A 24,797-nucleotide genomic window follows, 5' to 3' on the forward strand; every position below is an offset into this window, starting at 1 on the left:
ATTATGATTTTTAAACAAAATTTAGCCCCCATTTAGTGAAGCTAACAATAAGATTTTAATTAAAAATTGATGAAATGTGTTGTTAAAAAGTTAATGAATTTTATGAAATATGTGATAAAATAATTTTAAAAATTAGGGCCAAACAAGATCTTAATATGAATACCAAAAAAAGTGAAAAACTAACTTCTCGAGCATTTATTTCAATTTCTTACCTAAACTTCAACAAATCGTGGCTTCTTTAATATTATTTATGAACAATCTTATTGTTGTTTGATTAATCTCTTTTCAATTTGAATATGAACATGTTTAGTATGGTACATTAAATAATACATAAGAGAACAAAAAAAATAAAATAAAATTGTCTCTATCTTTAATTATATTCTAATGTACGATATATTGCATTATTAGATGCCTGACATTTTATCTTCTGCATCGCCCCTTGCGTAACGGACAAGAGTTGCAATGGAGATTGTGACATTCGTAAGGAAAATGTCTTGGGACTTGAATCTCTTACATCATTTTCTTTTTCTTTTTTTTTTTTTTTTTTTAATTTCCATGTTAACGATTTGAATTTTCAGGGATTAATTGTGAATTAACATTTATTTCAAAAAAAAAAAAAAAAAAAAACCTTTCCAGCATAAAATCTACAAATCAGTGACTGCCACGTTGCTTCACCTCTTGCTCCCACCTGTCATCCTCTCCCTCCTCCAATACGCCGGCCATAAAACTCGGAAAAAAGGAAAGAAAAAGAAAAAAGACTCCCAATTCAACAATTGCCAGCGGAATCCCTTCCCTTCTTCCTTCTTCATCCATTTCCGTGTTCACGCTAACTTCTCTCCTCAATTCTCCATCTGGTATATACATACACTCAAAAATCCGATTACTATACGTATCTACTTCGATGTATTAACTCAAATGTCTGTTTTTTTCCCAATAATTTTTTGTAGAAGCTACGCGTGATTTTGCAGAGAAAATGATAGGTAATTAGTGAATACTTTTGAAGAAATCAGAGCACTATGCTTATGATTTTCTTATGGCTATGCATCCGTTCTGTTGCGTTTCATCAATGACAATTAACAGCAACGATATGCCTCCTGCGCCGGCGCCGGCGCCGGCACCGGTACTTTCGACCGATGCACAAATTAAGAATCGGAATTCGGTGGTGTCAAGGACGTCGTCCACGCGTGAGGATTATCAAATTACAAGTGTTTTGAATACAAATTGCAGTAATAATCATAGTCAAAATTACCATAGCCGAGAGCAGCAGCAAGTGAAGATCAATGATATAGTGGGCGATGGAATTTCTGGGATTTTATGCAAATGGGTCAATTATGGTAAAGGGTGGAGGTCTAGATGGTTTGTGTTGCAGGATGGGGTGTTGAGTTACTACAAGATCCGTGGGCCTGACAAGATTTTGGTTAGTCAGGAGGCTGAAAAGGGATCGAGAGTGATCGGGGAAGAGTCGATCAGACGGATGACGAGGCAGAATCACCACAACCATCATCATAAGAATGTAACTAATGGTTTTTCTTCGAAAAGCCGGAAGCCCGTTGGTGAAGTTCACTTGAAGGTTAATTTTCTTAATTGATTAGTAGTGAATTTTCCTATATGTTGCTAGGTTTTTTGTTCGGTGGATGCTATAATTGGTATTGGAACTGAATATTTTGAAAAAGAAAATAATTTGAGTTTGAATTATTTTGTTTGGTTCAATTATTTTTTACTTTTTAAATTTGAATTCTTTTAATTTACCAGCCTCTGTTTCGTTTATAGGTGTTTTAATTTTTGTGCATTAATTTTGGCTTTTTCTTTGGAAGAGAGAATTTTGTGGTGGAAACTAAATCTTGTTGAAAAATATATTGAATTTTGTCATGGGTCACGGAGTATTTTTTTTTTTTAATTATTTTTTTTCAGGATGGGTTTAAATCATTACATTATTTCCTGTTATTATTAGAACGCCTATCTACTTTTCCTGTTATTTTGTTTGGTTGTCATTTTTTAAATCCTATGATCAAGGATGTTCTTTTCTGTGCCAATACGCTGATGCTGCATTACATATAAGGAGTATGATTTTTGTTAGACCAATTAAATGGTGGGAATGTTGTAATCTATCATTGCATGGTTTATTTCCTGGAGTTAACTTTTAACATCCTTGTGCTTCCATTTCCTGTGATTTATGTGTGTTCTCTTCCCTAATTCAATTGCTTATATATTTTCTGGTCGTTTAAAATTCTTGTAATTTTCAACAGGTCTCATCTATTAGAGAGAGCCGTTCAGATGACAAGAGATTTTCCATTTTCACAGGAACAAAGAGACTGCATTTGAGGGCAGAGAGCAGAGAGGATCGAATAGCATGGATGGATGCACTACAGGTCGTGAAGGAGATGTTTCCGAGAATTTCCAACAGTGAGTTAATGGCTTCTCTGGACAATGTTGCTGTCTCAACTGAAAAACTGAGACAGCGATTGTTGGAAGAAGGTGTAAGTGAATCTGCCATTCAGGACAGTGAGCTGATAATGAGAAATGAATTTGCATCTCTGCAGAACCAATTGATGCTGTTGAAGCAGAAGCATCGGATGCTCACTGACACTTTGCGACAGTTAGAGGTACATGTTATAACTGGTAGAACTTTAAAAGCTGAACTCAAAATTCTTCTTCGAGGATCTGTGCGCCTGAAGTGCTTATATCATACCTTTGCTGCTTCACAGCTACTTATTTATTTCTTTTTCATTGGTGATGGTGGTGGCGGCCCCCGGGGGGGGGGTGTTCATACTTGTTTGGCGTCTTTAGCTATTTCCCTTTCTTTCCTGAACTGATTGTGCAGCAATACTTTCTAGTATTTATATTGTGGGAGATTTATTAGGAATTTATTGTATAGATTAATCTTCTATAAGATCATCTATGTTAAGTTTCTCTTGCATAGCATGCGTAGTCTTCTTTCCGCTTGCTTGTGTTTCATTATAAGTAACTGAAATTATAATGTGATAGAAATGAGTGGTGGATAAGTGGGTAGTAGTTGTGGTCTTACAAAAAGTGTGGTTAAATATTAGAGTTCTACTTTAACCTTCAAATTATAAGCATAATTTAATGAAAGGCAAATAAGCTTTTTGTTTCCCAAGCCATTAGGAGAAGGATGAATAGCAGTTGAGCTATTTGTTTGATAGCAGAATAACAAAGTAATTTCTTACTGTTATATAACGTCACTTCATTTAAGAAGTCATTCATTTGCTAATTGATCTGTGTATAGTGGTTGGAAAATTCAAAGATTACGTTAATGTTTATACCAACATATAAGAAGTGGGACTTCGTGTTTCTTCTCTTTATTTATGTTCTTCTTTACCTGGTTGGCTAAGATATTTTTTTATATGTGGTATTTTGTAGACAGAAAAGGTAGATTTGGAAAACACTGTTGTTGACGAGAGCCAGAGACAGTTGAATGAAATTGGAGCATCTAGTAGATCGAGGCAAGACAAATACAGTGGTATGTTTCGTGTGCTTCTTTTCTTATGTTTGTCCTTCATGATTGACACTGACTGAGCAGAACTAATTTTACATACGTTTTACCCTACATGATTGGGTCGCAATGTAAGCGAGTTAAGTTGTTGCATTCTGTTGTCTATGTTACCACATTGCTTTCTCTTTAAGTTCTATAAATGAATGAAATGGTCAAATTGTGGCTGACTAGCATGATCAATCTTTCTTACCTTTTGTTCTTCAGATCATGAATTTTTTCAGTGTTATAAATTTCTTGTTTCAATTTTTTTGAATGGATGGCTACTAATTTTTATCAGAAGCCCACACAGTTTTTGGATTCTTTGATATGCATTTATTTTGAAGAACTGCAGCAATCTTATTACTCTTCTGGGTGCTTTTACTAGAAAGTGTGAGTGAATCTGAAGATGAAAATGAAAGAGTTGATGCAGCAGAGGATGATACTGATGATGAAGAAAATACATTCTTTGACACAAAGGACTTTCTATCATCGAGTTCTTTCAAAAGCAATGGTTCTGACTTTAGGACATCGTCATTTTCATCCGATGACAAGGAAGTATATGTTATTGAAGCTGATGATTCTGTTGATCCTGCCATTAGAGCTGCTGGGACTAACTTTCCTTATGTTAAACATCGGAAGAAACTGCCAGACCCTGTTGAGAAAGAGAAAGGAGTGAGTTTATGGTCAATGATTAAAGATAATATTGGGAAGGACCTGACAAAAGTGTGTCTTCCTGTATACTTCAATGAACCTCTCTCTTCCCTCCAAAAGTGTGTTGAAGATTTGGAATATTCATATCTTCTCGATCGTGCTTATGAATGGGGAAAGAGGGTAAGTTCACAGTAGACATAATTCATTTTTACATCTCTGGGTAGTGGTTTCATAGAAGTGATGTGCATGCTTATAGGCCATTTTTAAACTGTGATTGTAAATTGGTATAGTTTCCCCAGAATATATCGAAATGTTTGCATTTTTACAAGATCTTTAGTTGTTTCCTGTTAGACTTAGTTGGCATTTTATAGCTCCCCCCCACCCCACCAAAAAAAAATAAAAACACACACACACACACACACACACAAAAACCCAAAATTGCTTGGAGGGGAGAGTAAAGGTCTGGATTGTTAAGAGTAATGCAGTTTCTAAGTTCCTCGATTATATCTGGAAGTAGAAAAGCAAGTATATCTTATCAATCTATTTACTTCCCTTTTAAGTTCCTTCAGAGTTTTTTTGGGATATTCGGCTTTTCCTAGGAAATTGAGTACTGAGTAATTTGTCTACAATTGTTGTGTTAGCATTGTTCACTAAAATTATATCATACATATCAAACACCACTTAATTATTTATTAAGGATCATGTGTCTCTTATGTGGTACGGCAAGGTTGAGCTAAATGCCCAGGAAGTGTTTTTTGGGAAGTTCTGCGTTTTCTATTTCTGTTGTTCACTGCACGTTCCCTTTTTAACATCTAATCTGTTTATCATAAAATTTTTGATAGGGTGACAGCCTTATGAGGATTCTAAATGTAGCTGCATTTGCAGTATCTGGATATTCTTCCACTGAAGGAAGGAATTGCAAACCATTTAATCCACTGTTAGGGGAGACTTATGAGGCCGATTTTCCAGATAAAGGCTTCCGATTCTTCTCAGAGAAGGTATCAATTTACCTGAATCAATGATCCTTTTTTTTTTCATCCATACTTTTGCTCATCTTCTATAACACTTTCAATAGGTTTAAAGTTTGATTGTATAGATAGATGCCTTGGGATCATATACAAGATACTATAGACCAAGAATGGGACTTTCTTGTATTTATTACCTGAAGAAATATAATTTTCCTTCTTGATAGGTTGCTGTTTGATCCGTTCACAAAAGTCGTCTGTATTTAAAATCTAGATGAGTATGTCAATGTGGTTACATTTGAAAGGTAAAGGTCAAGATCTTCGACATCATGTTCAATATAGTTCAACAGTGACTGGTAGTGTCGAACAAGTTACACTGAGCAAAACAAGACATTTCATCTAATGTTCTTGTGTTATTTGCCATATGATTCGTCTGAGTTTCTAGAGGAACATTAGAATTGCTGAGAAGTGTATTCAGTCAAAATAATGTTTAATGAATATTTGGTTTCTTTTTCTCAGTTTAGACAAGTCTTCTGCAAGCCTAGTTATAAAATACCTGGAAGGTTATCTTTTGGCCTTCATTATATGCACGTATGTCAAGACGTTGGTGGTTTTGTTGTTAATATCGCTCCTAATAACCAACGATGCTGCGGATTTCAATACAAGGAAAATCTTCCTGTTTTATGCATGCACTGTGATCAAACAGAAATAATGCTGGCTTCTTTTGGATCAGGTGTCTCACCATCCAATGGTAGTAGCATGCCATTGTGAGGGTACTGGCTGGAGGTTTTATGGTGATAGCAATCTGAAAAGCAAATTTTGGGGTCGCTCAATCCAGCTTGATCCAGTTGGTGTTTTAACTCTAGAATTTGATGACGGAGAAGTTTTCCAATGGAGTAAGGTATTATCTCGAAAACTCAAGAATTCTTTTTTCATTGTTCATTTTCATGCCTAACAGACCTGTTTGTGACAGGTAACAACATCGATATACAATCTTATTCTGGGGAAACTATATTGCGATCACTATGGTACAATGCGGATAGAAGGAAACAGTAATTACACATGTAAACTGAAATTCAAGGAGCAGTCTATCATAGACAGAAATCCTCATCAGGTCTTTTCCCTTCCTATATGATTTGCTTCTAGACCTCTAAAGAATTAATGAATTATTCTGGTTTATATTTTCTTTTGGGTGGCGAGAAATAATCAATTTTTTAATTGTTAAGGGCTTCTGCATAAAATAAATTCACTTTCGCAGGTGCAAGGAATGGTCCAAGATAGGATCGGAAAGACAGTAGCAACTCTATTTGGAAAATGGGATGAGAGCATGCATTATGTCAAAGGAGACTTCTCATCTAAAGGAAAAGGTCACGAATCTTTGTCAGAAGCTCGTTTGCTCTGGAAACGAAGCAAAGCTCCTGAGTTTCCTACGCGTTATAATTTGACACGCTTCGCCATCAGACTGAACGAGCTTACTCCTGAGCTGAAGGTGATTTTTTGGAATGATTCATTATCTAAATGTTTCCACCAAATGATTGTTTTTCTTTAGTTGGCGAGTGTTCAGCCTGAAATGTTTTGTTCTTTGAATAACATCTTCTAGTTGGAAATTACATGAATATGTATTTTAATTTGAATCGTTAATTCTATTATTAGGCACTGAGATCCTCAAATTACATAATATACTTATTGATACTCCGTTTAAATTGATACCCTCTGCTGCTGTAACGATCTTTCATTGGCATACATTAGAGTCAGCAAAGTTGCTAGAGCTCTTGAACATTTCTCATAAGTACTCATTGTACTAAGATGGACTTTCATCCTTTGCAGGACAAGCTGCCCCCAACAGATTCAAGGCTGAGACCTGATCAAAGGTGCTTGGAAAATGGGGAGTATGAAATGGCTAATGCAGAAAAATTGCGACTGGAGCAGCGGCAGCGGCAGGTAACTGTTTGAGCTTGTTTCAGACTAATCATGCAGCTGACTCATCAGCTAAAAATTAGATGCATGAGCCAGAATCTAGAGGTTGATGTGTTTGGTGGCTTCTTTATTAAAAAAAATCTCCAATTTTTCTCAGCTGGTTTCTTTGTGACTCCGCTATGATACCCTTTCTCATGATTAATAGTAAACTTAACATAAACCACATTATTGGTCCTTCATAATGCCCTTAGAGCAAGAAGTGAATTTAACTAGATTACACAGTCCCTCTTTTTCTCCCTATACGTTTTAGCTTCTAAAGGTGTCGTTGGGTTCTCTCTTATGGTAAGGTAGTGTACTGTACAATTACATTGGCAGTATAGTAGAAATAAAATGAAATTGAAAATGTTATCTATTTGCACTTGTTGTATGCCTGAATCTTCTGTCTTTGTCTTGGGATTTCACATATTACATTAGCTCATAAAATGGTGCAACTTGTGTGCTATACTATCCTTGAACATGTTTGCATTTTTATTTATTTCTGGAAATCAGGCCCGGAAGATGCAAGAGAGGGGTTGGAAGCCTCAGTGGTTTGCAAAGGACAAAGGCTCGGATACCCACCGCTACATTGGAGGGTATTGGGAAGCCAGGGAACAGGAGAAATGGGAAACATGCCCTGATATTTTCGGTCAAATCTCATCCGATCAAATCTTATAGTGAGTTAACAGGAGTTGAGTCTTGGTTGGTTGCATTGTTCATATTATTGCTGGAAATATTGGAAAATAGCCGTTGATAATTGGCACAAGCCGTGCGTGTATATAACTTAGACGAAGCAACTAAGTTGGTTCAGTTGATATTCATTCCGTTTCTTGTTTTCTTCAATTTTCTTCTACATGGGTCCTTGGTTTTTACTGTGAACACTAGAAAGGTTGAGGCCGGTTTTGTAAGACATATTGATCGTCGACCTTTTTTCTTTTACCATTTTTTGCCATTTCCCAGATGTATCTTAAATTCTAAAGGAATGAGCTGATGGGTTGAACTATGCATTTAAAGAGAATGCATTCCTTTTGGATTCATTAATAACAGATGGAATTATATTGAAGATCTTTTTGGTTTTTGCTCTGTTTCGTGAAGCATTTTTTTTCTTGCTCAATTCATAGCTTATTTGCTTTTCAAGTGTTTTGATGTCAACTTTGATTTTTATGTGTTTTTAAATTATACAAATTATTATTTATAATTAGAAAGGAAGTGTTTTGTTTTTCAACAATTCCCCTGTTTCTTCCAATTACAATGACTGATCTATGAAATACTTAAAAACAAGTAGCTTAGATGCGTTTATTTTTGGCTGTAAGCATATACTGCCGAAAGAAAACCCGACACTCTCCATACTTCAAATTTCAATTGAAGACCCTTACGAAGAAATTATGCTCTCCTCTTCCTCTTGTTGTAATTTTTAGGTTTTCAAGATGATGATGACACTTTTACTACGGGTAAGGGCTAAGTTACGTGCAAGGAAAAAAAAATGTTTTGAGTAGAGAATAAATTACTTAAAAGTTAAATGAGCAAAGTGATTACATGTATATGACTTATTTTTAGAAGTATGTGATGTTTTTTTTTCTTTTTTTTGTTTTTTTATGTTTTTCGTTCATAAGCATTAATTTAATTCAATTTGGTTCTTGATTACATAAGACCTGAATTATAAGAGCAATGATATTCGTAGTGAAGACTGCTGGTAGTCGTTCTATGTAACATACACTTGGCAATTTGGTATTTGATACATAGATATGGTAGTTATTTTTTGAATTATACATCAAATGAAAAACTGTTAAGTGTACGCTACATAGGGCCACTGTCGGTAGTCTTCACTGCGAATAGCATTATTCGAATTATAAAGGTTAATGGTTACATCTTTAATATCAACTCAGGTGTTGTGAAATCACACTTGTGAAGGCGAGGAATTCAAAGACTTTGTGCTTTTTTTTTTTCAAATATAAACAAAGATTTTTTCATAGAAATACGTAATTGGATTTTACTACCTGTACATCAAAATTGTACATTGAGTCATTACATAATATGATAAGGAGAAAGATTGGATGAGAAAGTTAACTGTGTTTTAAATTGACAAATGGTAGAGTGTGTCGTCTGGCATTATATAACCCTTGATATACATGTAGCAAAATCCTACGTAAGTTTATATCAAAATTTAGCACATCCTAATATTTGGTTCTAACTCTTGATTATCCTTGGTTTCGTGTTAGGTGCATAAGGCAAAAAACTGTACTATTATGAAGCTACCTCTAACACGCTATTGAGAAAAAAATGGCATCGACAAATTTATGACAACCCTCCTTCCATAAACACTGTAAAATAAAAAGGACATTATATCAGGGCGCTAACCTAATCTTTGGATATTAAACAATTTTTTCATGCACTGATGTTACTCTCATTGCATTTTAGTAACTATCTATCAAGTGACCGACACCTTGCTCAAGAGAACAACTAAACACCTTCCTTGCTTGATGATTGAAAATATGACATTTTTCTATGAAATACTTCAAGAATGGTGAAACTAAGAAAAGAAAATTTCCACTATTAATATCAGAGAACGCTTCGAAATACTACACATTAAAAACTTGTATTACGAGTACAATCTATCGCTTGTTGAATGTTCTCAACTTACTCTCTCACTTTACCGACTTAGTTTACAAATGAGGCTTTCTTGGCCTAATATAGTTCCACCTCGTTAAATATACCGTGTTGATTAATCGCATCCAAATATCTAGTTTATCTTGTTGTATAATTTAGTTCTTTAAATTACCGGATCTTTCATGTTAAATCATCAAGAAATATAAGAATTAAAGCGGAAGCATATCTGAATCAGACATGGTTAATGCAATATGAATTTCACGGTATGATCTTCCAAATCTATACGCAGTCTCCTTTTCCTCTCTGTGATGGGATGCAGTAGAGAATGAATAATACGTTGCGTGTGATCTGGGGACCATAACATATTTATATAGAGATGCCCTTTGACCTAATTCGGCCCATCATAGAATTAGGACTTGGACCCGGTCTCTACACATATGTAAACCCATACTTTAACTGGATACATTAAAACCCAAAATCGAAACCTTATTAGATCACTTTAATTGGGCTTAACCGAATTCGATAGCCTATAATTTAACACACAATTATTCACACATACAAGCTCGTCTTTAATTAAAAATTCTTACAATCTCCCACTTGGGTTATATGTGTCACCTTATAATTGTACATTAAACATAATCTTATGAGTACTCAGAATTTTGCTATCATTACCGAATGTATCCCCAAACAATCCCGTCCATCAATCATATCAATATAGGATCAAAGCGACTTTCGCTACTTTCACGTAGCTAAACCCATCAATGGTCATGTATATCAATATAACCGAATGACATAGATCAAGCATGGATGTGTAGCATGGAAATTACATGTAATGTGATCTGTAACATGCTTATTTCCAACTAGTCCACCTTAATACCTTAGTGAAATCATTTTAAATAAGTTCAGAGATAATTAACTAAATAACTTTATAACTGAAAATAATTTTAACTTTAAATCGTATCCAAAATAACAGTATATGTGTCCAATATGAAAAGCAAAAAATACAAACTCCCACTGAAACTAGATATCCTCAAGAGACATTACACCCATATGAGCAGTGTGCTCATGAAAGACCTTGGGTATCAATCCCTTAGTAAGCGGATCCGCAACCATGGAGTTTGTCCCAATATGCTTTATCGACACCTGTCCACTCTGAACTCTTTCTTTAATAGCAAGGAACTTGATCTCTATATGTTTTGACTTTGTCGAGCTCCTGTTGTTATTGGAATACAACACTGCTGATTTATTGTCACAAAATATCTTAAGTGGTCTTTCTATATTGTCCACAATGCGCAGCCCAGTGACAAAATTACGTAATCATATTCCATGATTTGATGCCTTATAACACGCTATAAACTCCGCTGCCATAGTGGAAGTAGCTATGAGTGTCTATTTAGCACTTTTCCAGGAAATAGCACTTCCAGCAAGGAGGTAAATATAGCCTGAAGTGGATCTCCTACTATCTTGGCATCCCGCGAAATCGAAATCAGAATAACCGATGATCTCCAACTGATCCGATCTCCTGTATGTGAGCATGTAGTCTTTTGTTCTCTGTAAATACCGCATGACTCGTTTGGCTGCTTTCCAATGATCCATTCCCAGGTTACTTAAATATCTCCCTAGCATCCCAACGATGTACGCTATATCCGGACGCGTACAAACTTGAGCATACATCAGACTCCCTATAGCTGAGGAATAAGGAATCTTCTGCATTTCTTTAAATTCCAAGTTATTTTTAGGGCACTGACTTAAGCTGAACTTGTCTCCTTTAGCCACAGGGGTGTCACATGGTTTACAATCTTGCATGCCATATCTTTTAAGTACCTTTTCGATATAGCTCTTTTATAATAATCCAAGAATACCTCGAGAACGATCTCGGTGTATCTAAATTCCTAATACAAAAGAGGCATCACCAAGATCTTTCATCTCAAAATTCTTTGCTAGAAATCTCTTGGTTTCGTGCAATAAGCCTATATCGTTGCTGGCAAGCAATATGTCATCGACATATAAAATCAGAAAAATATACTTGCTCCCACTGAACTTGCGGTATATACAATCATCAACCAAATTCATCTCAAAACCAAATGAGATGATTACCTGGTGAAACTTGTAATACCATTGACAAGATGCCTGTTTGAGTCCATAGATGGATTTCTTTAATTTACAAACCATTTGCTTTGCATCGTCCGATACAAAGTTTTCTGGTTGTACCATATAAATTGTTTCATCAATGTCACCATTGAGAAACATTGTCTTAACATCCATCTGATGTAGCTCAAGATCGAAATGCGCTACCAATGCCATTATACTCCTGAAAGAGTCTTTCGAAGAAACCAGAGAGAAAGTCTCTTTATAATCGATGCCTTCTTTCAGTGTAAAGCCCTTTGTGACAAGACGAGCCTTATACCTCTCTACATCACCTTTCGAATCCCTCTTGGTCTTAAATATCAATTTGCAACCAATGGGTTTCGCACCTTCAGGCAATGGAACGAGGTCCCATACATCATTGTCCTTCATAGACTTTATCTCTTCAGTCATAGCATTGAGCCACTTTTGAGAGTTAGAACTTTCCATGGCTTGATGGAAGTTGATCGGATCATCTTCCACCATTCCAATGTCAACTTCATGTTCTTGAAGAAATACGATGTAATCATTCGAAACCGCACTTTTCCTCTCTCTAGTGGATCTTCTTACTGGCATTGGTTCTTGAGGGTGTAGAGTTTGTTCTTCTGGAACAATTTGTTGATCTTGAGAGGGAGGTATGACATTGTCTTGATCCAGAGTTGCTTCTTGAACAATATCAGGGATAGAAACCTGATCATTGTCAATGGCGATTGGAGGAATTTCAACATATTCCTCCTCAAAGACAAAGCCTATAACCCTTTCTCCCCCCGCAAACTCAACATCCTCAAAGAACCTAACATTTCCTATCTCGAAAATTGCCTTAGTTGTGGGATCATAAAACTTGTAAGCCCTGGACCTTTCAGAATATCCAATGAAATAGCAACTGATGGTCCTTGCGTTCAGTTTCTTTTCATTTGGCTTATAGGGCCTTGCCTCAATTGGACACCCCCAAATATGTATATGCTTCAAACTAGGCTTCTTGCCCGTCCAAAGCTCATATGGGGTTTTATCAGTGGCCTTAGTTGGAACTCTGTTGAGTATATAAGTTGCAGTCTTTAATGCTTCACCCCAAAGAGATTCTGGTAAGGTAGAATGACTAATCATACTCCTCACCATGTCCTTAAGCGTTCTGTTTCGTCTTTCAGCAACACCATTCATAGTGGGCGTACCCGGCATAGTGTACTGTGGGACGATACCGCATTCCTCTAGGAATTTAGCAAACGGTCCTGGACGCTGTTCACTTGAACCGTCATATCTGCCATAGTATTCACCCCCACGGTCAGATCTAACGCTTTTAATCCTTTTGCCGAGTTGGTTCTCAACTTCAACTTTATAGTTTTTGAACACATCCAGTGACTGTGATTTTTCATGAATGAGATATATGTAGCCATATCTTGAAAAGTCGTCTATGAACGTTATAAAATATTGTTGACCATTCCAAGAACCCGTAGGAAATGGTCCACAAATATCCGTATGTATAAATTCTAAGACATCCGAAGTCCTATTGGTTTGAAATCTCCTTTTATTGGTTTGTTTTCCCTTTATACAGTTGACACACAAATCATAATCTATAAAGTCAAGAGGGTCGAGAATCCCGTCAGACACAAGTCTCTCAATTCTCCTTTTGGAGATGTGACCTAATCTTTTGTGCCACAACGAAGCAGAATTCTCGCCGTTTAATTTTCGCTTTACACCTCGAGTACTTACATGCAATGTTTCATTATAAGAAGCAATTGTATCAATTGAATAAAGATTATCGTAACCTGATAAAGAACCAGAACCAACCAATTTTTAATCATGAAACAAACTAAATTTTCCATTTCCAAATGAACAAGTATAACCAAATTTGTCCAAAACAGAAATAGAAATCAAATTCCGTCTAAAAGACGGTACAATAAATGTCTCAACAAGATCCAAATAAAATCCAGTCTTTAACAATAATCTAAATTTTCCTATTGCCTCTACTTCCATTCTATTGCCGTCACCAGTATAGATGTATCTTTTACCATCACTTGATTTTCGACAACTCGGGCAACCCTGCATAGACATACTGATGTGAGTTGTTGCACCAGAATCTATCCACCGTGTATGTCTAGGTACCGAAGTTAAATTAACCTCAGAACAAATCAAATAAAGAAGAGTACCTTTCTTTACACACCATGCGTGGTAATTGGTGCAATTCTTCTTCTTATGACCTGCAGCTCCACAGAAGAAACAACCGCCTTCAGTTGGTTCCTTATGCTGTTTCTTTTGCGGTGCCATACCTGCAGCTTCCTTATTAATCTTCTTTTTCTTGTTGCTTTTGTCCTTAGAGGTGGTGGCTAAATGAGCACTTTCTGTCCTTTCATGCTTCAGTCTTTCCTCTTCCTGGACACAGTGTGAGATGAGCTCATTAAAGGACCATGAGTCCTTTTAACAGTTATAGCTCACCTTGAAATGATTGAAATGTGCCGGAAGGGATATCAGAACCCAGTGCACTAACAAGCCTTCAGATAAATCCAACTTGAGTGCTTTTAGTTTTGAAGCAATGTGAGACATTTCCATAATGTACTCCCGAATGTTTCATTTCCCTTTATACCTTATTGAGACAAAATTTGCCAAAAGTGTACTTGTTTCAGCCTTTTCATGCTTGGCAAACCTCTTCTCAAGGTCTTCAAGGAAACCCTTAGCCGTAGTCACCTTATCGGACATAGTGCCCCGGAATGCTTCTGGAATAGTACGCTTCATGACCATTAAACTTATGCGGTTCGATCGTTCCCACTTTTCTATCTCCCTCTTGTCATCAGAGGTACTCTTATCACTAAGTGCAGCAGGTTGATCGATCCGTAAAGCAAGGTCTAGGTCCATGACTCCGAGAACAATCATAACTAGGGATGTCAATTGGGCCGAGCCGGCTCGGCTCGTCAAAGTTCGACTCGTGGGCTGCTCGAGCTCGTCAAATGACGAGCTCGAGCTCGAGCCGAGCTGGGGGTCGATTCCAACGAGCCGAGCCCACGAGCCGACTCGTCCAAAAAAGTGGAAAAAATTAAAATTTTATCAATAAAAATTGAAAAATTTGCAAAAATAAATAAATTCACGAGCTCGTGAGCTGCTCGTGGGCTCGGCCCGGCCCACGAGCTCGTGGTTCGTGAGTACACGAGCTCGTGGGCCAAGCCCGAGCTCGGCTCGTGAAAAATGAGCCACGAGCTCGGCTCGGGCCCACTGTCACCCCTAATCATAACGTTCTCTTGTCATGCCCCTGAAGTTTGTGCTATTTTACATTGGAATTGAATTGATGCTAGCAGAGATATTAGCAGCAGAACCTGAAACTGAATTAGAGAACATTTATTATGAATAGCTCACATGAATATCTTTAATATGCAAATAATAATAATCTCAAATAGTGGTAGGGCCCATCACAAGATACCAAGCACAACATCAATATCCAGTCTTTGGACAGAGATATTGACTTGTAAGCGATACTCTTGACGTAGTGATCAAACATTGACGATAAAACAACGTGTCAATCAATAAACCTTTTTTTGGACCGATTTATTGATCACAAATTAAACCAAATAATCCCATGAATAACCTTTCTTTGGACTGTTTATCACCACAGGTGCACGTGTATTCGGCTAAATATTGACCTTCCTTTGGGCCGACCAATATTCCCATGAATAACACATGCACAAACACTTTTTAACATTCTAAATTAGTCAATTTTCACAAGAGAGGTTGCTTTGACAACATGTTGCTTCAATTAACTAACTTTCGAATATTATATCTCTTAAAAGAGTCTTTAATACCAAAATTTGAGAAAGAGAATCACCAATTTTGCATATTTTGATTAGTTTTAAACTTTAGGGGCCTTAGGATTAATAATTCAAAACCTTAAGGGGGCAAAATTAATTAATTCCAAACTTTAGGGGTTGAAATTAATAAACTTGAAACTTTATGGACCATAATTAATTAATTCAATACTTTAGAGGATCAATTAGAACAAGTTTTAAAACTTTAGGGGCCAAAATTGACCAATTCAAAACTTTAGGGATCAAATTTTAAAAATTTGAAACTTTAGGGGTCAATTTGAATTAATTATGAACTTAGGGGGCCAATTTGAATTAATAATTAAATTTTGAGGGCTTTAATTATAAATTCAGAACTTTAATGGCCCGAATTAATTAATTTTAAAACCTTAGGGACTGAATTATTAAATCCGAAACTTAAAGGCCCAAATCTCAATATAACTTAAAGGTTAGGGATTGAAATCTTAATTTTATAACCCTAACCCTAATTGCAACCAGGGGCCTCAACTTATCTAATTTACACAAGATGCCCCCGTCCCAAAAATCCAGAAAACTGAAAACCAACAAAAATTTCTTCAATCTTTTCCTAGGGCGGCGCACGCCAGCGCCACCCCTTACAAATTGGAGCGCCGGCCAACGCCGGCGCCCCTTTCTTCTTGGCAGCAGCGCTGCCGCCCGGCAATAACGGGATGCTGCTGGATTTTTTTTTTTTAATTTGAATCTCTAAAAATTCGAATTCCAAATCTGAATTTTCTCAACTAATTAATCATAACGAAAATAACAAAATTATACCGCAAAAAAATTTTCAAATTTAACAAAATATATAACCAAAAATTGTTAAAACTGAAAATTTTAAAATATATTGCAAGAACCAAATTAAAACCTTTGATTCTCAATGATTCAACATGAAGAGGCTCTGATACCATTTGTTGTATAATTTAGTTCTTTAAATTATCGGATCTTTCATATTAAATCATCAAGAAATATAAGAATTAAAGCGGGAGCATACCTAAATCAGACATGGTTAATGCAATATGAATTTCGCGGTATGATCTTCCAAATCTATACGCAGTCTCCTTTTCCTCTCTGTGATGGGATGCAGTAGAGAATGAATAATACGTTGCGTGTGATCTGGGGACCATAACATATTTATATAGGGATGTCTTTTGACCTAATTCGGCCCATCATAGAATTAGGGTTTGGTACCGGTCTATACACATATGTAAACTCATACTTTAACTAGATACATTAAAACCCAAAATCGAAACCTTATTAGAAATCTTTAATTGGACTCAACAGAATTCAATAGCCTATAATTTAACACATAATTATTCACACATACAAACCCATTTTTAATTAAAAATTCTTGCATATCTCTCTAAAATTCTCAACTTGATATTGATGAATTATTGTAGAAACAATTATACATGTACGGAAAAAAATTTCACCAAAGTCTTACAGATGATGGTCAAGTTGTACAAGCTGAACCTACTGTAAGATTGAATTAAACAGTTCATCACGAAAGAAATCACTCATTAAATCAGGATAATTTCTATTACATTTGATTTGAGGTGTTCATCGTTCATGAAATGACTTTAGAGAAACAGAGGTGCATACTCATTGGTAGATTGATCTGTACTTCCATGCAAATCTTTCAAGGTGACAGACTTGGTAAGATCCTATTCTTATTAGGTTTTGTGGGGTCCCTTCATTTGTTTTCTTTCCCTACTTCGGGAAATATTTTGTGATATTTGATGGACCAACTTAAGACTATGAAATCTAAACCGTCCAATCTCTAGCCTGATCAGCAGCTAGATGGTCATCAAGAAAACCCATCGCAGCCATGCTTAAACTTAAACCACTTTATTGGTCAAAAATTAGATATTCTTTTATGTTAATCATGTCGGCATGTCCTCGCTTTAAATCAACTTTTTCCCGGAAATTTCAAAAAGTTTACCCGTTTGCGTACTTTATTCAAATGGCGCATAACTTCCCAACTTTTTATTTTTCACAAGGAAGTTTAAATGGTAGGCATTTATTTCTGAAAAGGTTTTAAGACTTTGTTTGGTGTGGATTAAAATCAAATTTTTAGTATATTTTGATAGAAATTGATGAAATGTGTAGTGAAAAACGCACGGAACCCATAAAATATATGATTGAAATAAATTATTGACTTTGGTTTTGATTAAAATTTAAATTTTAATCGGTTTCAAACAGGGACTAAAAATCATAGACGAAAAAATCAGTTGTGCAAAATTTATAAATATAAATAGTGAAAAGAAAGTAAATATTTTATAAATAGTGAATTATTTATGTCTCTAATTTGCATGCTTCCGTTTTTCGTCATGTCTTACATTAACAAAGCGTCGAAAGAGCGAAACGTGTAATAAACGGACAGCCTTATTCGGAGTTAGAGAGAGAGAGAGAGAGAGAGAGAGAGAGAGAGAGAGAGCCAAGAGTTACATCAACTTTAGTGACCTAAATTTTAATATAGGATTTGTTTGAAATGCAAAAACTTTACATAGAAAGTTGTTCACAGATCTTGAATATTCTTAAATCATATGGTTGTTATTTGAATCACATAGGATTTGTATTTGAATTTGTCGTTTAACGATTTTTTAATTCAAAAGATGGATTTCGAAGAACCGATCGTTTATTCAAGTCAAAAATTTCTAGCTCCGGAAATTACCGTTATTGTTCGACCAAGATCTCTTCTCGGCCAAGATGGGTCTCTGTACTCCAGAGATAAACATGAAAAAGCCAATTCCGATGTAAACTTTTGCTAAGAATTGTAATAACAAATAGGAGAAAATTAAAACAAAATTCAAAATGAAATCTTTTCTTGATTTATGAAGTGACAACTTATACAATAATTTAATGAAATAAAAAAAAAGGATGTTGTACCTTTATAAATATGCTGAGCATATTTTTTAGTGAAAAATTCATATATAAAGTATTAAGTATGAACCAATTCAATTTCTAGAAATTAAGTTTAAAAATTTCGAAAGTCTGGTGTTAATTCAATACTTTTAATTTTAAATAAAATTATTATTAAATTAAATTAATCTATTTGCTCCACCAAACCTCCATTTCCACCTCACCCCAGTCTCGCGTGTTGGTCCATCGACATCTACTCGTTGACATCCACTCTCACAATTATCAACATCTATAAAATCTACAGATTGTCGATGACTTTTTCAACGCGTGAATTGATGTAGGTTTTATGGACATCGACAACTGAGCATCATCGGCTTAGAAGTAGAGATAGAGGGAAAAACATAACAACCGTTGAATTACATTGACTGAGCATTCTCAACGACTGAGCAGTGTTGGTGTAATTTAAATCTATTTTTTTAATTAGAAATTAAAAAACAATACCTGGTAAAATTTATAAAGTAGCCAGACAAATAATTTCAATTCTCACCATCGAAATTCGATAAATTGAATTTGTGAATAATTCGAAGAACTGTGATCAGAGATATCAATGTCATGTGAGTAAATCTCTTGAATTTGTTATTTGAAACCTATGCTCTTTGACATATGATTTGTGACCCTATGATCATTGTTTATAACCAAATTTTTTTATCTGTGACATGCTAACATTGATTTGTGACCTATGGATGTTGATCTGTGACTAATTTTTAATTGATCTATAACTTACTCATAGTGACCCGTGACTTGTGAAAATTTATCTGTGGCCCACACATGATGACCATTGATCTATGACCTATACAATATGACTTGAAAACCTGTGGAGCGTGACTTGTAACATACAAACATGATATGTGACTTGTGAATATTTACATGACCAATGCACAATAACGTGTGATCTGGTACATTTGACACGTGACCTATCATCATTACAGGCACCGCCAACAAATATCAACAGAGCACTTGACATCCACTCTTTGAACATACAACTAGTACCACTACAAGCACCACCACCTCAAAAAATAACCCTCACACTGCGGCTACCAATAAAGCTGAGACTATCTTACTCATGTCCTTTGCACCACTGGGTTATGCCCCGAGGGCAAGATGAAATCGGAATTAAATCTGATTTTGGGTGGATTAGAGGGTGGTGTATAATTTAATTTTATAATATATTATTATTATTATTATTAAATTATAGATTAGCCACCTGATTTTTGATTAAACAAATAATCTAATTTTTGAATAGTAATCTTTATAAAACTCTGCCAGTGTAATTTCCACTATTTTGTATCTACAATACTAAGAATTTGATAAATAATAATTTAAACCATAGCAAAACTTAAACTTGAAATATTTGTATTTGATCCATAAATATCGAAATAGGTTTGGATTATGGGAAGTTGATTGATCGATTGGTCGAATTATTGGCATTTTCATACAAATTTTTTGTCTTGCTAACGACAGGCCATTGACATGAGAACTCACATGCGTTGTCGGTCGTTTTATGACCTACACATTATCGTTTCATGCCCCACTCCCCCTCACCCATATGCCCATTTCAATTATATTTAGGGTTCGTTTGTCATATTTTTGAAAGTCTAAATTGAACTTTTGAGTCCAAAAGCAGCTTTTGAATACATTCGACTAATTTTTTGAAACTGTTTCTTTTAGTTAAAATAATTTTTAGAGAATTTTGGTATAATATGACTTACTCCAAAAGTACATTCAAATTAGGAAACTCTTTTAAAGATTAATTTTCAAATAAAAGTTAAAGTAACTTCCTTTAAAAATCATTCTAAGGGTTCAAAAACAAAAGGCATGTGAGAAGGGCCATTAATATATATTACGTCTGTCACTCAACACGATTTCAAATTAAGTAAAGATCATGAGTTCTTATTTTGACGTCATTTATTTATAAAAGCTAGTGCAAAACGTATTTTACATTGACATATAGTTCCAACCATTTCTTAAATTCAAAAAAGACAAATTTTAGTTTCTTTCTTCCATATAAATTTATTATCGAAAAAAAAAAAATCACTAACTAGTCAAATTAATTTCTGATCGTCGATTTCAATCCAAACCCCGGTAATATTTTAATTTTCGTGAATAAGTCTTCTTTCATTCTTTTAAGTTTATGTTTGATTTTGGATAAATATTAGCTCGATTTTCGATTTCAAAACCTTGTCCATTAAATTTTAGCTTATTTATCGAATTATTTTCATTCATATATATTTTAATCAAGCAATTACATGTGGCGGATCTTAATATTTCGGGGCATAAAAAATGCTATATTGTTGTTTAATTACCCCTAGCTTAATGGTAATTATATGTAATAATTAAGAAAATAATCAACTACCTTGTTAGCTTAGTATCATATTCATATAGTTCAAATTAAGACAGTCGAACCTCCAATAATCAATCACTTCGGAGACATATTTCTTAATTAATCCTATTCGTTTGATCTTTAAGCCATAAGAAGAGCGATTTTAGATTGAATGAATTGGATATTTTCTACGTCGTTAAGATTTTCCTTTTTGCGTGGGATCTATTTAAAATTAATTTCAAGTCAAAGAAAAAATATTTTTTTAGTGGTTTGTGATTGAACCGACCGAAAGAGGACAGGTGGCAGCAGATCAGCGGATCATAAGTGGGCCCAAGTTGACGACATGGAACCATCAGCCAGCTGGAAATCCAACTGTTAAAAGCTTCTGTTTGGTCCTATTTCTTTGATTTACAAACAAATTGCCGTTTTTGGAAGAGAGAAAAAATATTCTTTCAATCTTTTGTTTTTTTTTTCTTTTTTTTTTTAATTTAGTTTTCATTAAAAACATTAGTGCATGTTCGGTGGGTCTAACAAATTGTTTCGAAAGTTAGATTATTTACCATATTAAATAGAATTAGACAGTATAATTGATACTATATGTATTTATAAAATCGTGTTGAAAATGATCTTTAGGAAATTTTATTTCGTAGAGCATGGGTTTTATTGCTCTTTTATTTTATTTTTATAGATTATAAATGGAAAATATAAATACAAATATTTTATAAATGGATTATTGAAATAATTTAATAATTTTATCAAAGAGCTGACCCTATTAATTTAAATGTGGGCATGGAGAATAAATGGGAATGGACAAGCCTAGGAGCTTGTATTTGATTCTTGGCCATTTTTTATTCCACAAATTCTAGATGAATAATTTTTACATCCATCGTGTTTAAATCTCACATTCAAATAACTTGACACGATATATGTAGATTGCGTTCAAATTGATCCTGTTGAAAATGAAGATTTTGCTTTTCTTTAAAAATGTGTGTGATTGAAATGGAAAATATCACCTAAAAAAGAAAATATTTCCTATCTTTTGTGGAAAATAAAAATCACCTCTACCAAAAAAAAATATTTTCCTTAAAAAAAAGGAAAATTAGACATATTTTCAAAAGTTGAAAAATGTTTTTCATGAAAAAAAATAGCAATCAAACACTCAAGTAGGAATTTGGGTGGAAAACTGATATTTTTCATGGAAAATAAATGTAATCAAACACACCCTAAGTGATATTATACACTGGTTGAAGTGATTTATTTGATCTATAAAATGTTCTCTCTGTGTCTTCCACAAGTTTATCAATAAACATGTTAGGGGTATTACCAATCTCCCCTATTGTGTTTAGGAGGAGGCGTTAGAATCACACATAAGCTTGAATGGTATTTTAACTGAAAATTTATTTGTTATATTTAGAAATATGGGTGAACGTATTATAATGGGCCTGTTCGATAGAATTTTTATAAAGTCAAAAACAATTTTGAACATATTTGAATAATTTTATAAAACTGTTTTGTTTGACTATAAGTGTTTTTCGAGAAAGTTGGCGTAATGTAGATTCATCTGAAAGCTCTTCTAACAAAAAGAAGAAGCTCTACAAAACGATGCTATACGAACGAGCTTCAGTTGCGTATTTAATATACTAGTTTGAATAATTAACAAATTTTACAAAAAAAAATTCTCATCTTCAATTATATTAAGTGTCCGATTCAACTTACCAAATATGAACCGGACAATCCCTCAATACTCTCACTTATCTGCATCCCTATTAACTTCTTGCATTCAATACTTTTAGCTGCTGTCCAATACATTGTTTAGCCAACCAATGGGCTCAATTTGTTTCATAGACCAATTATCTTTCTGTTTCATCTTCAATTCATTTCCATTTTTGAAAAATCATTCATATTCATGCTGTATTGAAAAGTGGAAAAGACCCCACATTTCACACACTATATTATTCTTTATGATTTTGGGAGCTATGAAAGTTTATATATGCAAAACGAGGGTTGTTCAAAAGAAGAAAATTAGGGATCTTTTCATTTCAATTCATTGGAAAGTTTTATTAGGGAAAACTCATATTGGATAAGTAATTGTCACTGCCATTTAAAAAAAAAAAAAAAAAAAAGTTTCTCACAATTGGGAAGTCAATTTGGGCTGTGGTGCAACAAGTAAGCCATGTTTGAGTCTGGCCTTTTGAAAATAAATTTTATAAAAAATGATTTTTTTGAAATGATGTGTTGTTAAAAATTAGAAAAAAAAATTTGAACTTATATATAAAATTATTTTATTGAAAGAATATATAATTAAAAAATGAATTTGAAAAAAATGAGTTTCAACGAATGAGCCAATGAGGCTTGTGGCTAAATTTCTTTGCGCCAAAAGGATTTCCAAAATTAAGAAGAAACTAAATCCTAATAGAGAAATGACCATTAGGAGAGAATGATGACAAAAGATTAGGCCATTATTTATAATTAGATTTGGATTATATGGCTAAGCTAAACTTTACAAACTTTACCAAGTTGGAACACCCTTTTGACGTAGACATTATATGGAATCTTTAATGTGTTCAGACCGAATAATATTAGACATTTTCAAAAAAAAGAATGTAAAAATTCTATCGATTGCTTGATAACCTAGGGTTACTCTTACCAACCCGAGAATTCCTTTTGACTAGGCTCTTTCAGTATATACAATATGTTAGCTTGGATAACATTGGATATTAGAATAATGCTATCCAACAAATTCTATTTCGATGTAGAAATTGTAGATATATTCAATGTATCATACTAGAAAATACTGAATATTATTAACAATTAAAAAAATTAAAATTTTATATATTATTGTCATATATAGTATTGTTCAATCTCGTTAATGTTCTCTTCATTCGATCACATTGTTGACTAGAAATGAAAGTGACCATTGCTCACATACTAGCATCTTGTTCAAAATTCCAATAATGGATTAAGATCATTGAAGCCAAAAGGGACAACCACTAGTTCACTAGTAAACATTGTGGGCCTACACTACGCTAAACCTAGGGTTTGTTACACCTTTACAATTCATTATACACCACCATTTCCAATGCTTATATGGAAAGTTCTTATTTATTTATTTATTATTATTATTATTATTATTATTATTATTATTATTATTATTGCTTTTGGTGGATCGATATCAAAGTCTAGACCAATGTTGGCAAATTTTCTAAGTCATGCGACTCTCATCTTTCCCTTGTGTCATTATGGGACCGAAATGCAAGATAGTCGAATTAATGTTAGTTAGGAGTGCATTGTAAGTTACGGGTGTGGCTTTACAAAAGTTGTGCCACTTAGTATCATATGCATCCGATTTCGTTATCTTAATCTCGTGGCTCACTCAATATGGAACCCATAACCAGTCATTATACATGTACATCAAAATTTATATTAGGAATTACATAATATACACATGACATTCTATAATTTGTCAATTTAAAATAGTATCAACTTTTTTAATCAACATTTTTCGTCTACATCATTTTCGGTAACTGCTTATATATTATTTTTATGTACAACTAGCAAAATTATAATGCTTTAGCCAAACCCATTAAATATAGATTCTTTAATTAATAAAATTAGATTATGGAATTTATTAATCATTACCATAATTAGGATTATCAATCCATCCAAAATTTAAACCCGAAGATACCAAAAATGAATAAGATATCGAAGATTGGATGATTCACCTAGAACAGACATGGACCACCCTATAGAAACAAAATCACAATGAATAGCAATTTTGTAATTGAACATAATGAGAAGTGTACATTTGTAATTCATGAAAGACCATCTATGCCCTTGGAGAAATTACCGATGTTCTCCAACATGTTACTACTCTATTAGACAATTGGTCTCAATCTTTTCAAAGTTAAAATTTGGTCTTCAACCTTTCCTTATAATTACACAATTGTCCAAATTTTGTTCTCACA

The 24,797-nt window shown here is 34.2% G+C and overlaps 1 protein-coding gene across 3 annotated transcripts; it reads left to right on the top strand.

Moving 5' to 3' along the window:
• The first annotated feature begins 738 nt into the window (after positions 1-738).
• On the top strand, positions 739-8,137 carry LOC111409096 (oxysterol-binding protein-related protein 1C-like). Of its 3 annotated transcripts, XM_023039018.1 has the most exons (11): positions 739-854; positions 948-1,570; positions 2,247-2,603; positions 3,379-3,478; positions 3,876-4,321; positions 4,984-5,139; positions 5,840-6,007; positions 6,080-6,220; positions 6,365-6,595; positions 6,934-7,047; positions 7,573-8,137. In XM_023039018.1, the coding sequence occupies exons 2-11, from the start codon at positions 1,034-1,036 to the stop codon at positions 7,735-7,737; spliced, it is 2,415 nt and encodes an 804-aa protein (XP_022894786.1). In that variant the 5' UTR covers positions 739-854; positions 948-1,033; the 3' UTR covers positions 7,738-8,137. The 3 variants fall into 3 exon arrangements, with proteins under 3 accessions (XP_022894786.1, XP_022894787.1, XP_022894788.1); XM_023039019.1 differs by lacking the exon at positions 739-854 and having other exon boundaries at positions 1,448-1,570; positions 2,302-2,603; XM_023039020.1 differs by lacking the exons at positions 739-854; positions 948-1,570 and having other exon boundaries at positions 2,247-2,403; positions 2,541-2,603.
• The last annotated feature ends 16,660 nt before the right edge of the window (positions 8,138-24,797 follow it).

This window comes from Olea europaea, chromosome 14 (genome assembly GCF_002742605.1).
Source record: "Olea europaea var. sylvestris chromosome 14, O_europaea_v1, whole genome shotgun sequence".
In the NCBI taxonomy this organism is placed as follows: Eukaryota; Viridiplantae; Streptophyta; class Magnoliopsida; order Lamiales; family Oleaceae; genus Olea; species Olea europaea.

What these genes read in the sequence shown, in the direction of transcription:
- LOC111409096 (XM_023039018.1), top strand. Translation starts at nt 1,034, where the DNA reads ATGGCTATGCATCCGTTCTGTTGCGTTTCATCAATGACAATTAACAGC. An exon ending in TTGGTGAAGTTCACTTGAAG is followed by an intron (nt 1,571 to 2,246) that starts GTTAATTTTCTT and finishes AATTTTCAACAG; the next exon opens with GTCTCATCTATTAGAGAGAG. An exon ending in GAGGCAAGACAAATACAGTG is followed by an intron (nt 3,479 to 3,875) that starts GTATGTTTCGTG and finishes TGCTTTTACTAG; the next exon opens with AAAGTGTGAGTGAATCTGAA.